Raw genomic sequence first — 14899 nt, forward strand, 5'->3', positions numbered from 1 at the left:
TCGCTGACAAACTACGGTACATTACTCATTTTGTGATTAGCAACTCAGTGAGGGTTCTGGCCAGAGTTTTCTCTGCAGTTGCCTTTTCATTCTTCAAATATAAAGAGATCATAGCTGTCTGTGCGCTTTTTTATAATACAATACATAAACATGCTATTGAGTCTCCACTTGTGGAGAAGCAAATAAAATTGAGAAAATACTTATGCTTATCGTAGGTTTGTAGAGCATTAAATTCTCTTTGAAATGATGTATTATTTCACTAGTCCAAGTTTTTCCTTTCATTGTTATAGCAGATTCAATGTAGGGGTGAAATTTTCATTGCTGCAACAAGTGTCAACTCAGCGGTTCCACACCTTCAACAGAGGGGATAAAGATGCGCACTTTTGCTATGTTCACCTGACAACTAGTCCAAATTAAGCTGCAAAGTAAAAAATTGTGTCACAGACACCCCCTTCAAATTTCATTGTCAAATGATCAATTGTAGCAGCATTGAAAATTTCACCCTATACAAATAATGAATGGAAAAATTTGGAATAGTGAAATAATAAATCATTTCAAAGAGAATTCAATGCTCTACAAACCTACGATAAGCATCAGTTCTTATGATGCATTGTTGGAGAGTTATAAGTCCTGAAAGAGCAAAACATTGGATTAAAACCTGTTATTTTAACAATTACACACATTCAAGAGCGAATATCTCGGGAACTGTTGAGAATATCAAAAAATTCCACTGAACAAAAAGTGTAGAAAATTTATCAAGCTTTATTTTTGAATAGTTAGTTATGTCGTCGATTGAACGCATTGTTCTCAAGATATGAGCGTCGAAGCAAAACGCTGAAAAATGCAACTTTTAAACCACCCTCATTCCCTTAGCACATGAGTTAGGAATGGGGACTTTTGATATGTTCTCCTTCTAACTAGTCTCAACAAAGCTGCAAAATCAAAAATTTTGTTTAAAACAATCCCTCCAAATTCCTTTGTCAATTGGTCTATTGTTGCAAAAATGGAGATTTCACACTCAACACTAAAGCTGCTGCAAAAGGTGTACGGAAATTCGTAAATGTGTGAAATTATACATCAAATCTAAGAGAATTCAATGCTCTATGAGCTCATAATCAGAATGGATTTTTTCCGTCGATTTTTAAAAAGTTATAAGACCGCAAATAGAAAAAAATTGGTGGCAAACGTGTTTTTTTCAAAAATGTCACACCTTCAAGAGCGGATATCTCGAAAACTAGAGGATATATGGAGAAAATTGTAGAATGAATACTTCAGGAAATTATGTGAGCTTCAATTTGATATATGACAGTGAAGTCCTTAGGATACATAGTTTTTGAGTTTTATGCGAGAAACGAAGAAATGGTACCTTTAAGCCACCCTAAGGGGGTGGCTTAGTACAGGGGGTAAGGGTTGGGACTTTTGATATGTTTACCTCCTTACTACCCTAAACAGAACTGCGGGGTCAAAAATTTTCTTCCCAACTTTTCGCTCTATAACCTTTCCTTGACTGGACTAAACTGTCAGTTGACGTATCAAGTTAAGTAGTAGAAAATTGGCGAAAAAAAATCAGCTTTGTTGAAGGTACATCATATATAATCTCTTTATATATAACATCAAAACAACTATAATAGAATTTACTTCAAGTAAATAGGCTATAGAATATAATTTTCAACATTCAACATAGTATTCATTCACAGATATTACTAATCGAATATACAGCAAGATATTAAAAAACATTGTAATGAGCTTTTTACATAATAAACATTATGAGTAGCAATATTTGTACTATGTATAGTCAATACAGAGATTCATGAAATAATTCAGGAGAAATACAATAGTTGATAGAATGAGTATAAATAATTTTGAAGGGTGAAAAATATCTTCGATGATTTTTTTCAAGTTATAGACATTCCTATGAAAATCATAGAAGTGACTCTACTACATAAGACATATATTAATGAACAATGAAGCACATTTGAAATGTTCACATGCAATTTAAATATATGTTTTTTGCAGCTTACTCCTAATAGCCACCATCACTTTTATTCAACAAAACCTATTATACAAATAACTAACAATAAATAAACAATATATCAACCGAATAAAGCATTTGATCTAATTTTATGACCTTATGTGAATAGAACATCTTTTAAACATTCAACTTAGAATATAACTACAGTATTATGCATAAGAATAATTACTTACAATCACAGATTCAGCAGTATCTCCTACTTGTTTATGACTAAAATTATACCAAGCTAGATAATATACATTGTATATATAAAAATATAAAAGTTAGCATTTATCAAAATACGTCAAAAGTGATAAAAATATCCCTGATGTACATTTTCCCTACAGAAATGAATTTACAGTTGGGACAAACTAGATCAGTCATCGTCTCCCTATTGAAAAAGTACTCTGCCATATATGTATAACCTGCTTTGATGCCAGCCAGCTCTACCCAAATGAATTATCAGATTACAAGTTATGAGAGACAAAAATGATTTTTTATTACTGACTCACACAGCGCAAAACACATAGCTTTGTGGAGTTAAGAAAGACCTGGAGCTCGAAATAAAAATAACTTTTGAAATAATAAAATGTATAATAATATCTCTTAATAGTTTGAAATTGGAATCATATCATTAAAGCCTTTCAAAAATAATTTTTACGTCTAAATTTGTATTCTTCAATTGATTTATGAGAATTATGATTTCCATCATTCTATTCTCTTTAAAACTATTGTAAGCCTAATATGAATCCAGCTCTCAGTACAGTAGAATTGAAAACTTGGAAAATAACAATTGTTCTCTAAATAATTGATAGACAAAGCTGCTCTTTTGAATCAACTGAATTTCACAAATTGCAATAGAAATTTAACAATAAAGAGTACTCTATTACTCTTGACACTAGAAATTTATAGCAAAGCTTTTTCAATCTTTCTAGAAAGGCACTTGTTAACATCATTGTAGTGATCACCAACAAATTAAAAAATATATTAGAAAATCGAATTTTGAAATGTAAACTGGTCAATTTGTAAAAAATCGTACAATATCTCCCCAAGATATAGAGTTATACTGCGGTATCTAAATCAATGAATGAATGAGAATTCATCCATATCAAGTCTCATTATAATTTCAGAAATTTATGACTCTTATGATTACTATTTGATAGTATTTGGTAATATTGAAAAATATATTTTCAGTGTAAATTTGATAGACTAGTGCCATTTTCCAGTTTTCAATAAAAAACTAATTGTTGAATGAAAATGCAAATTTTAAGAAAATGTAATCATTAGCTACAAAACGCAATAAAAGCTGCCTTTTTATTGATAACTTTGAGGCTTTCAGAAGGCAATTCCAGAATGAACTTGATTAATTAATTCAAATATCGGTTAATATTTCCTTGATACTGTGTGGTACCTAATTCATAAACATACTACGTATTGAACAAGGATATATTAAAATAATTCTAATCCCACGAATATATTCATAATTTCGGAGTTGAAATTTGAAAAACACACTTTTATATTATCTAGAGCTGAATAATATAACAATTTCATGATATATGAAATCGTAGAATATTGATAAAATTTGTTTATTCTAGCTCTCTTCAAACTAGTTCTGGACTAAGAGCCTACATCCTAATATAAACATATTTTAATTTATAATAATATTATATAATAAATTATTCGAGTACCTATAAACTCTAAATAGTTGGTTCGCACCTATTTTTTTTAATCCAGCCTTGAGTGGAACAGAATACAGTCTTGATAAGAAGTGTGATGCTTGGTACAGAGGCTTACTTTATAGATTTCAACCTCAAAAGTGGAAAGGCTAAAAATTTCTGTCTCGCCAAAATTGAAAGATGATAAATCATGTTAGTAATGATAATGAATATTATTATCATCATGCACATAGTCATTTGAAGAAAATATGCATCAAATAGTGTATTTTTCTATACAATTGTAGAGTCGGTATTTACACCAATCAATTTCGTACTTGGTCTCTCTTGAATTGATTTCTGGAAATCTCAAACAGTTGATTATCCTTGATTAGTTTCTAGTAGAGGATCATCAATATATTAGGCCTTCAAAGTTGAGCACTGAGTTATTTGAAATAAATTTACTATTATTCACACCTCAATAGAGATTCAAATCAGTCAAGTAGGCCTGCCTACTGAAGATTTCAATTTCTATCCCTTTACTCAAGGTAACCCTTTACTCAATAAACCTTACCGTATATGAAATTTGAAATCTATTCCAATCAGAATTTTCATGATAAGTTAATCAGGTCTTAGATAGAAATTCAGCATCAGCATTCCATTTTTGAGAGCACAACCAATTTGATAGCACAGCTTTATAATTACTTTTTGACGTTCAATGAAACACTAATGGTACCGTAGTCGTTGTGGGTATATGAGACTCACCCAGGATAACGCCTCTATCAGCACTTGTCTCCATTCAATTGATCCACGATAATTTCTCACAAACAAATTCAGGCTACCCTCATCATGACTAGTACATCAATGTGTTGAGAAACATCGGAATCAATGGAGCCAGTATCAAATTTATACGAATCGATTCTCATTTGCTCGTAGTCCTCCTTTGGTCCATCTAATGTGGTGATCTCAAGCAAGTAGAAATGGTTTGAGGTAGTCAACGATTATCTATCGAGAAATGTTTCTAATGTCAGGCAGTCGACTCAGCGAGGTACGTGATTTGTGACTTTGAGCTGTTCGTTTCCTCTTCCTGTTGGATAACGAATTAATGTTATCATTCATCAATAAACATAATGGTAATTATATAATACATATAAACATTTTAATAATAAAATTCAATATTATATGTAGCCTGAATACAAAATATAAAAGTGGTTTATCCTCTTGTTTGTTTATTCATTTGAAACCCAATCATTTTCTGGGTTAGGCCTACACCAGTAGAGAGGCATACATGTTTATATTAAATTTCATATCTTGTAAATAATTCATTAAAATAATTAATATTAATCTTGCACTTTTACAACAGTACTCACGGCTTGTGAATGTATAAGATTATTATTAATTATTTTGATAAATTTTATTTACAAAATATACCGTATATCAACAGTTCAAGTAGGATGAAGACAAAAGAAGAAATAAATCGTTGCTACAATTTCTATTGATGCTTACTTTCCATTTTCCCATTTTTTAAGATATGATAAATGAATAGAGTTTGGGTGGTGGAATAGCTTAAGTGGTGTAGCAATTTCAGCCTCCCACGCTCTGCCTGATCGTGTTCGAATCCCGCCGGTAGGCATGAACGTTTGATTATTTCATCAATGACTCTCGCACAAAATTACATTACCCATGTGCAAGCGGAAAGCTCATGTTGGCATCATCCGGAATAATGAAAGAAAGTGATATATAATATTTTTTTGTATCTATAAATTTATTCATTTCAGCGATTTTTTGTGGATGAACATTCGACTATGAGGAGATAAATCATATCAAGATAGTCAAGATTAGAATATCGTCTTAGACTCAAAAAATGTCGTCAATCAAGGAATACCTGGATGTGAATATACGAAATAGCTTCACCGCCTACAGAATGAGAGACAGAGGCATTAGTTTGCACAATGATAATTATTCTGCAATGTGCTTACTGAACAATCTGGAGTTAACCAACAGTTTTATAGTTTTTCATACCACAATCTCACATGCATGTAATATTCAGACTAATATTTATACCGTAAGTTACTTTAATTGATCAAATATCTTATTGTTTATCCAAATTAATTAATCTCTATAACTTTGGCCAAATTGAGCCAGCGGAATATCTCCCAAAAATTTTCTTGACTTAAAGACTACAACCTCAGATTGGAATGCGATATTACCTTCCTAGTTATTGGGTTGAGTTCCTCCTCTTGGACAGGCACCTGCTCGTCCACAAAGTTGATGTTTCCAGCCTTGTACCAAACGATTATGTCCACAAGGAAAGCACACATCATTATGCCACCCGTCGTTCCTGTAGAAATTAAGATTTGATAATTATAAGTAAACCTGCACACTATCCTCTCATTAAGATGAGTGTGTGTCCTATTGCTATCAGTGTTGTCTCGTGAAAGATTTTGCTACAACCTCTGATGGAGGCGAGTCCAAAAAATATCTTTGAGTGACAACACCACAAAAACTTGGAATATTTTAGGGTTCATGATGAAGAAAAAATAGATGGAGATGGCATTACTGATTTCATCTAGGAGAATGAATAATTTGGAAAATTATTCACGGAGGAATGATGTATAATCATATAAATAGACGGCGAATAACTCACAGAGTCGTATCGTAAAAGAAAAAATATGAGAGAAACAGAAACTGATAATTACAAACCGAGAAGTTTGTGAAACAAGCTCTCTATTGTATTATATTCATTTCATGTATCATCACAATCGATTCATTAAAATATTACAGTAATTCACTTTCACTTATTTTCTTTCAACTAGATTGCTTGATTTTCCAAACATTTTATAGATAAACGTTAAGGGTTTAAGATTTTGGAACAGAGCATGCTGAGAAAAATATTAGAATAATTTGATTTGAATATAAAGAAAATAAAAATCTCAGTACCCTTTTTTTAAAATATTTTATCACAACATGTTTCGGTAATTTATGCCATTTTCAAGTGATATGAATTCTTTCCTGTATAGGGCTACTTGTAATATAAATATAAAGAAAATAAAAATCTCAGTACCCTTTTTTTAAAATATATTTATATTATATATATAATTATTATTATTTTTTTTTATTTTTGAAAATGGCATAAATTACCGAAACATGTTGTGATAAAATATTTAAAAAAAGGGTACTGAGATTTTTATTTTCTTTATATTTATATTACAAGTAGCCCTATACAGGAAAGAGATGAATAATTTGATTTGTTATAAACGTTTTCCAAATTGTGGAGAAGATTGAATTCCTGTCGATTTTTTAATTGAAAAATCAATGAATACAGTAGGACTACAAATACATTAATATTCAAATATTTGTGGAGTTATGAATAAATTATAACATTCTACACGTTACATAGAGAACAGTATAAGAAGAGAGGAGGGAGGCTGGGAGGCGAGAAAATTTTGGGAGTGGGGGAATGAAAATAATTCTTATGGTTCCAAAAAAGATTGACTGCGAGAGTACCTTATCTATGAGGGGCTGGTACTACTTTTGGAAGGGGTGCGTCATTATAGGCTTAGGGGTAACCATGTTATTAATGTTATTAGTATGAGAGCTTAATAGTGTTTATTATACTGATTTTAAATTCTACTTCACTTACCATGGTAGAACCACCTGAACACTTTAGTGTTGTAGAGCCAGCAAGCTCCTTTCTTATTACAAGGGATGTCCTCCCAATAGAGACAAGTGGAATCCACTACTGCTCCATAAACTATTGGACATGGCACGTTACCTGCAATTACACACAAAAAATCAAATACCGTACACATTATATCACGCAAGCAAAATCAATCAAATACTGTTGGTACAGAATTATGATAAGGCCTTCTCCGTTCACTATGGAGCTTCTAAATTATATAATCCGCATCTGGAGAATACAGTTCGAAAACATATTCATACGTGGAGTATTATTTCTAGTATAATCCACCTATGAAGTCACTCATATAACCCACCAATGAAGCCCAGATATATCCTATATAATCAAATTTCGAGGCTACTTTGAGTTATAAAAAAATAGTATCAGTCAGAGAGTTCTTAGTTCATGAAAGATCTGTGAAAAGTTGACTTTCTGAATAAAAGTGAAGGTGGCATCGTCCTATTGATATTCAATGAACATATTGGAATTTGTCACTCTTATAGTATTGCAGTGGTTGAAATAATTAGATACCACGATAGGAAGTATCTTCTTTCAATATGAATCTACCTTCACTCTGTATACTTGCAGTCCAAGAAATCAGATAGATATTTCTTAGACCTGTGCAATCAACATGAATATTAAGGCTTATATGATCACGTTGAATACATTTTGCTTCAATAACTTTTATTAACAGAAAAAATTGAAATTTATACAATATCTCTAAGACTTCAGCAATGGAGGACTGTGGTCTGAATATATACAATGGGCTCAGTCAAATGGTGAAATTACTAAACATTACAAAATGAATTTTCCCTTTGCTAGGTTATTACAAACTAGAATAGAGATAGGCGTGTCCTATATCAGACAATATATGTGAGCAAAAATCTTATATTTATTAAATACATCTTCATACACGTGTTAATCCAGTATATATTTTTAAATATACATGGAGTTTCTATAGTCACTAGGTCTACATATATCATAATATAGTACATGCACTTAATAAAAACTAATTACCAAATTTGCTCATAATTGATTGGAGCATAATTACCAAATTTGCCCATGCTTACCAAATAATCCTATGGCGAATTGTATCAGACCCAAAGCCATGGCTTTGTCCCTGGGATCGACACAGCGGAGAATGAGCAGCATACTGCCCACCTCTGATGTGGAATGCACAAACACGAACAGTGAGAAGAGCATTATGTAGAGCACGAATGTGTCCTGATGACAACTCTGCTTGCAGTACCCCACCGTTGCACTGCTACTGTTCAACTCGTTCGGCTGCATACATGAACAGCCTGTGAACTACAATCAAAATCAACATGTTAGGTAAGAAATGAACAGTGTAGGTACAATCTACAGTGTATGATACTTTTACAGTTAGAGGAAATCCATTATTTTATTGATGGGATTTCATTCAGAGAGATTAGCCCAATATAACACTGCGTGACAGCAATTTTATATGCTTTTGATACTGATTCGTAAAACTAGTACCTCATTATTCAATAGATTTATTTATATGATACTTTATTTCACTTATAAATAATTTTGAATTATTGAGATCTAATTGTTCGTTTTTCAAGTAATATGTTAGTATTTCAGCAGATCATAATAGCGATTTCTTAAACGTTTTCAAAGGAATAGAGAGAACTGAATTCCGAGAAATATTGTAACTTCGAAAGATATTTTCATGAATATCTAGAATGGTACAGTAGTGAATAGAACTTCTCATCACTATGAATCCAACTTTAGGTTTTTACAATAGAAAGCCACGGCATTGATCCGTTTGCAGACCGTTTCCAAACCTTCAAGAAATCCTAGCATATCGCTCTATAGCTGACTCATGATTGATGAAAAATAAAATAATATGCTAAACTCCCTCAATTTTTTTTCTTTTCAAGTCCTATCCTTTCTCTATTCTTCATTAACTTTATTTTACTGTTATTATTTTATTTTTTATTTTTACTATTATCATGATTTTTTTTCATTTGGCCTCATTTCGCCTCTTCTTATCATATTAGTATTCAAAAATATTGTTTACTATTGTTTTTTTTTTCATTCTTTTTGCAACAAATATATGTGACTACGCTAGTTGATGTCAATAAGGCTGTTCATGGATTTATTCTGTGATTTCTGTATGTAAATAAATAAATCCTGGGATAACAATTTTTGAACTAGTCAGTCAAAAATGCATTCATCATTCAAGTTTTTTAATTCTTAATTTCAACAAACTTAAATTGAATCAAATAATGCAGATTATATTGATTAAAATAGGAAGCGGGGAATAATGAATGTTGATATGAAAACAAAGAATACTGCAATCAAGCAATTGCTTAATAAATTTTTATTCAAATCATGAGTGAAAACAATATTCATTCGAACACAGATCAACTAAATTATCTGATAAAAAAATATTATTTTCTATTATGTGGTTCTATGATATCGTGTTTGACTGGGAAAATAAAAATATTGGTAACATTCATTTCCTTTTTCGAGAAAGAGTATGACCTTGAGATAATTCCATTATTAGCCTATTAATTCACAAATAAGTTATTTTCGATAATAAATAACATAATAATGAATGAAATTCATGCAATTAGGTTGTGATTAATTCAATAGCTTTGCCAAATGATTCTGAGAATTGTTATTAACTATACATCAACATTTAATAATTCATGTATTATTTTCAAGATAGTGAACTACACAATTTTTGCCAATAAAAAGTTTCAATTTTCACCAATTGAGAAACTCAGTCAACAATGATAATATTGATGACTGCAGTGAAATGAGGGCGAAAGATACTTGCAAAAATATAATGTGAAAATTATAAAGATAATAAATTGAGAGTTATCAATTATTGGAAATTAGGAGTGAATTTAACAAGAGATAAATTGAAATTTCTATGCAATATAGGCAATAGACTACACGGTAATTAAAACAAATAGTATGTAAACTCACATTTGTAACTTTTCCTTGTTCTATTGTGACATCTTGACATCCCGCGTAGCATGCTGAGAAATAGGTTCGATCATCAGAGCCACAAATTGGACTGAATTTTTTGCGGTCACATGCACAAGTAGTATTGCAAACAGGTTGTAGCATGAGTCTTCTGAAAGAAACCAAGAAAAAGTATAGGTTATTTACACATTTTTGTCATTTAATCGCCGTTATAAAGTCAATTACTTGATAGAAAAAATATATTGTTTAGCCTACTTATATTGACTGAAAGATTTTACCAAAATCCGGGAAATTATTAAAATTTCCCGGAAGGATATATTTTCAGAATGTTGGCAAAATTAAAATTAAAAAATGAAACCTGCTCTTCAATCAGTTGTTCTGCAAAGGATTTTAATTGTGTTAAATTAGTCTACCATGTTTCATGTTCTCTTAATAAACAAATAAGCTTTATCAATCAGGGCCATGCCCCATACAACGAGTTGCACACCAACAATACACAAATCATAACAATAGCAAAAATAAAATACAGGAAAAAATTGACAATCACAGAACCCCACTCATAACATCTCTTAATAAATAAAACATCAGTATAATAATGATTGTTTTCCTATAAAATGTTTTTCACTTAATAAATGAAGCATTTTAAAAATTAGAAAAATATCCAAACATCGATCAATACATATTTGTAGTACAGTCTCATTCAATATTGTGTTACACTATCATCAATATTTGTAGTATTTCTTGTACATCAATATTCGTACATCCACTTTGAGATTTCTTAAGGAAATTATATTTATTATTATTTTATTGTAATTTTTCTCACTATTCACAATTCTCCTGCTATTTGATTGCGCATAATGTGATTTCTTGTGAACTCTAAGCCTCAAATATGGAATGAGTGAATTGATCATAATAATGAATAATGAAACAAAATAATTCATGAAATAAACATACAAAATAAATGGAAAAATAACTCACCCATCATCGGTCTCATGTAGACCTTCAATGTCATTCATTGGACACCCAACAGCCATTAGTATCCCCATTCCTGAAAAATAAATATTAATTTTCAAAGATTTTGTACCGATTTGTATTATACTAAAGATTTGATAAAAAAATTATCTGAATTGAATAAAATAACTTCCTCTTCAATAATTATTGATATACAAAAATAACAATTATTCGTCATTCAATACAATAATTATGTTTATTTCAAATTGCATATTGACACAAGTTGGAAAAAGAACCCATCGATTGTCGAAGAAAAAGAAAAGGTTTTCTAAATCAATTGTTGATTTTATCATAATAGAGAGCATAGGCGAATACGCATTTTATATGTTTCATCATAGAGAAAGCATAGCCAAATATACGCATTCTTCTTCAATCTCTAAGATATTATCCTGAATGAGTCTTTCCTGTCATATTATTTGAAAGGTTTCAAGGATCTTTGATCTAAGAATTGAAACAGAAATTGAAACGTTATTAGAGTAAATGGATGTCCAAATTGTTTAGAATGACATTTCGGAAGGAGTTATCATTGTATATATTTAATTTCTGAGCTATCTGTAGTGAATGCCGTGATTAAAGGGTAATGATTTTTGTAGGAACTGCACATAAGGAATAATAATTACAAAACTATTCAATTAGCTGGACGTACATGTTCGGAAGGTGTTCAAGTAATGATCAGAAGAAAAATTATAATGAACGGTACTCAAAATGAATTTTTGAATTCCAATAACTTTTTACTATTGAGATTTAAACTTAAGAGAAGGGAGGTCCTCAAACTGAAGTTGAGTTTCAGTCTTATTCTACAAAAAAGCTGTTCTTTCTTCAATACACAACTAGTTTCAAAACTATGAATTTATTTACCAAGAAATTTGTGCTTATTCAATCTGAAATACTTTTGTGTACTGTAATGGATGATCTTACCAACAGCATAAATGACAGCAGTGAATGCAATCCATCCAGCAACAAATTTCGCATTTGGCTTCACTCTCAAGATAAATACTCCTGATAGGATAATTCCCAGGCCCATCACCAATATTCCTCCAGTTCCTGTAAAGAAATAAAACAATGAGAAACAAACGTTTTTGAAACCAGAAATGAACAACACTGAACTGTTTGTTCTCCTGGAAATCTGGGCCTATCACTAGCAGAATAGTTTGTACTTATCAATCCTATTATTCAAATACATAAGCATGCACTTATTCACTGATTCAAGAACATCCCAAAAATTATGTAAACTTTTGAATTGAATGATCCCAAAATGGAACTCATGAAGATAGTTCAACCTCTAGAAGTATTGGAATATGGGTCTATAAAAATGAATTTTTGTGACTGGATGCTTTTTTAGCTACCGTATATATTTTTCAATAATCGTATGACACCTTCTTCGCTATACTCAACTTTGATGAAGATCATTTAGTTCATACGGGAAATTAACTAACACATAACAACAATACTCCATACATAGGCCTACTAGGTTCAAATTCCATTCGTTCACCATAAATAGTCTTTTTCATACCTTAAACCTGTAGTGATTAGACACACAGGGAATAACAAAACTTGACAACCATTTTATTTAATGTTTGAAAATTATTATTGAAATTTTACAACAAACAAATTGTTCGGGGAGGAGGTACTGCCATATCTAATCTCTCAGATTACTCTGCACATGAATGATAAAATCAATGAATAAGTTTACAGGTATAGAAGTTCAAGACCCTATTAAATCATCGCATTGCCATTTCAATGGTGATGATAATTACACATGATACTCAACTCATGAAACTTACGTAGGGGGTATATAGGCCTATACTCAGCAAAAATAAACCTGAACGGATATAATAGTGGAAACTATTTGATATTGATTTCATCGAGAGAGCGAGAGCGCTTTATTGTTATTTACCTGAAACTAGATTAGCATCGTGAGCAGCCAGTCGGAATTGAGATTCCAAGTACTTGGGCAGGAACGTGTAGAGGCCGGCAATGGGCAGCAGATGCAGCACACTGCTTGCCGTTCTGAACATGAGTATATCGTTTTTCAGCAGTCTCTTGACTGCCTTGGGAAAATCTCTGAGACTAGGGTTTCGGCGGCCACTTCTCGGCTCCACGGATTTGGCGAGGGCAGTTGTCGGTCGGTGCGAGCCGAGTCGCTTGGGGAACATGAACATGGCGGACGAGACGAGCATGAGGGTGGAGGAGACGATCACCAGCCCCAGCCACCAGGCACCCACCCAGCGGGGGTCTTTGGGGGTGATGTGGGGGGTGACCGACAGGTCGGCGTAGAGTCGGGTGCATAGCGAGCCCAGGATGAAGCCGAGGGCAGGACCTAGGATGCGCACGCCGATTGTGATGGCGAAGTAGAGAGGCGACTCCCGAGAAGCGACATTGTCGTCTATGAAGGGGATGCCGAGGGTGTAGACGGCTGTCTGGCCCATGCCGACGCCCAGCAGGCTGACGAAGAATATGGCGAGGACGACGTTGGTGATCTTGGAGTGGGCGTCCTCGCGAGCACGGGTGCTGTCCTCGCAGGTCTCGTGGTTGGTGAGTTGTGAGTTCTGGTACATGGGTAACTCGGGTGCGCGGCACACGTTCGGCTGCACGGCGGTGGCGTCAAAGGTTGCGTTGACCGGCGGCGCCGCGGCGCGATACAGTGCGTCATTCGCTTGCAGCAGCTCCTGGCCGTAGATGAAGTGCGGCGTGGCGCAGGCGAAGCAGCAGACTGCAAACAGCACCATGCCGCATGCGATCCAGCGCGGCCGATGGCCCTGTCCGCCGTAATAGGTCAGCAGCAGCGACGAGCCGATCTGGCCGATCTCGGTCGCACTCATTATCATGCCCGTCGTCTTGCTCTGCAGACGGAACAGCTTCTCTATCGTTGTTATCACGCTCACAAAGTACGTGTAGTACATGCCCTGCAGCACCCACGTCACGCAGAATGTCACCAGGAATGCCTGCTTCGACGCGAAGATCTGAAATCAAACCAAAATTAGTTTAATATAAATGCATGTACTTTATTACAAGCAATTAAATGTATGTATTGTGTGAAAATTGTTATTGTAACCCACTTAAATAATTTAAAAGAGTTCTTCATTCTCCGTATGGGTTCTAATATCGGTACCTACAATAACAGTGATACTGTGACACATTGGTACAGTGTCACCAAGTATGTTTATCAGTTTATAAATTCAGAAAAGATACTGGAATATAAGTATGATAAGAAATTCTTATCGTAGCTTGGTTTGTATTGATAGTTCCCTGCATTCGCATAATTTTAAATTAATTTCGTCTTTATAGAGTTATGGAATCTCTCAAGGAATACTATGGGTGAATTCGACAAATTAGATATTTGAACAAGGTCAAACTGAAGCAAACCTTATGGGTTCTTTTAGGCCACTCTATATAAAATTTTATGACAAGTGTATGGACCATAGTATTATATTTTGTATCATGATTATGAGGGAATCGACAATAATAGTACAAAACGGGGTAGTTGAAAAATATTAAAGTTTTCCCTATATCTCTATTTATTTATTAAATAGGGTAAATATTATATTTATATTTCTTTATTCATATATATGGGATTTAAGTATA

The 14899-nt window shown here is 33.0% G+C and overlaps 1 protein-coding gene across 3 annotated transcripts in view; it reads right to left on the minus strand.

Annotated features, from left to right (window-relative positions):
• Nucleotides 1-1571: 1571 nt before the first annotated feature.
• LOC111047500 (solute carrier organic anion transporter family member 74D) overlaps nt 1572-14899 on the minus strand; it is a 59940-nt gene continuing 46612 nt past the window's right edge. For 2 of the 3 annotated variants that reach the window (XM_039423481.1, XM_039423489.1), the window contains 8 exons: nt 13212-14277; nt 12233-12358; nt 11282-11351; nt 10304-10454; nt 8413-8650; nt 7307-7438; nt 5874-6004; nt 1852-4750 (listed from right to left, as the gene is read on the minus strand). In XM_039423481.1, the coding sequence (XP_039279415.1) occupies nt 4691-4750; nt 5874-6004; nt 7307-7438; nt 8413-8650; nt 10304-10454; nt 11282-11351; nt 12233-12358; nt 13212-14277 (1974 nt within the window). In that variant the 3' untranslated portion in view covers nt 1852-4690. Of the gene's footprint in view, nt 4751-5873; nt 6005-7306; nt 7439-8412; nt 8651-10303; nt 10455-11281; nt 11352-12232; nt 12359-13211; nt 14278-14899 lie in introns of all 3 variants that reach the window. The other variant, XM_039423478.1, reaches the window with a different exon arrangement.

This window comes from Nilaparvata lugens, chromosome 1, assembly GCF_014356525.2.
Source record: "Nilaparvata lugens isolate BPH chromosome 1, ASM1435652v1, whole genome shotgun sequence".
NCBI classification, from domain to species: domain Eukaryota; kingdom Metazoa; phylum Arthropoda; class Insecta; order Hemiptera; family Delphacidae; genus Nilaparvata; species Nilaparvata lugens.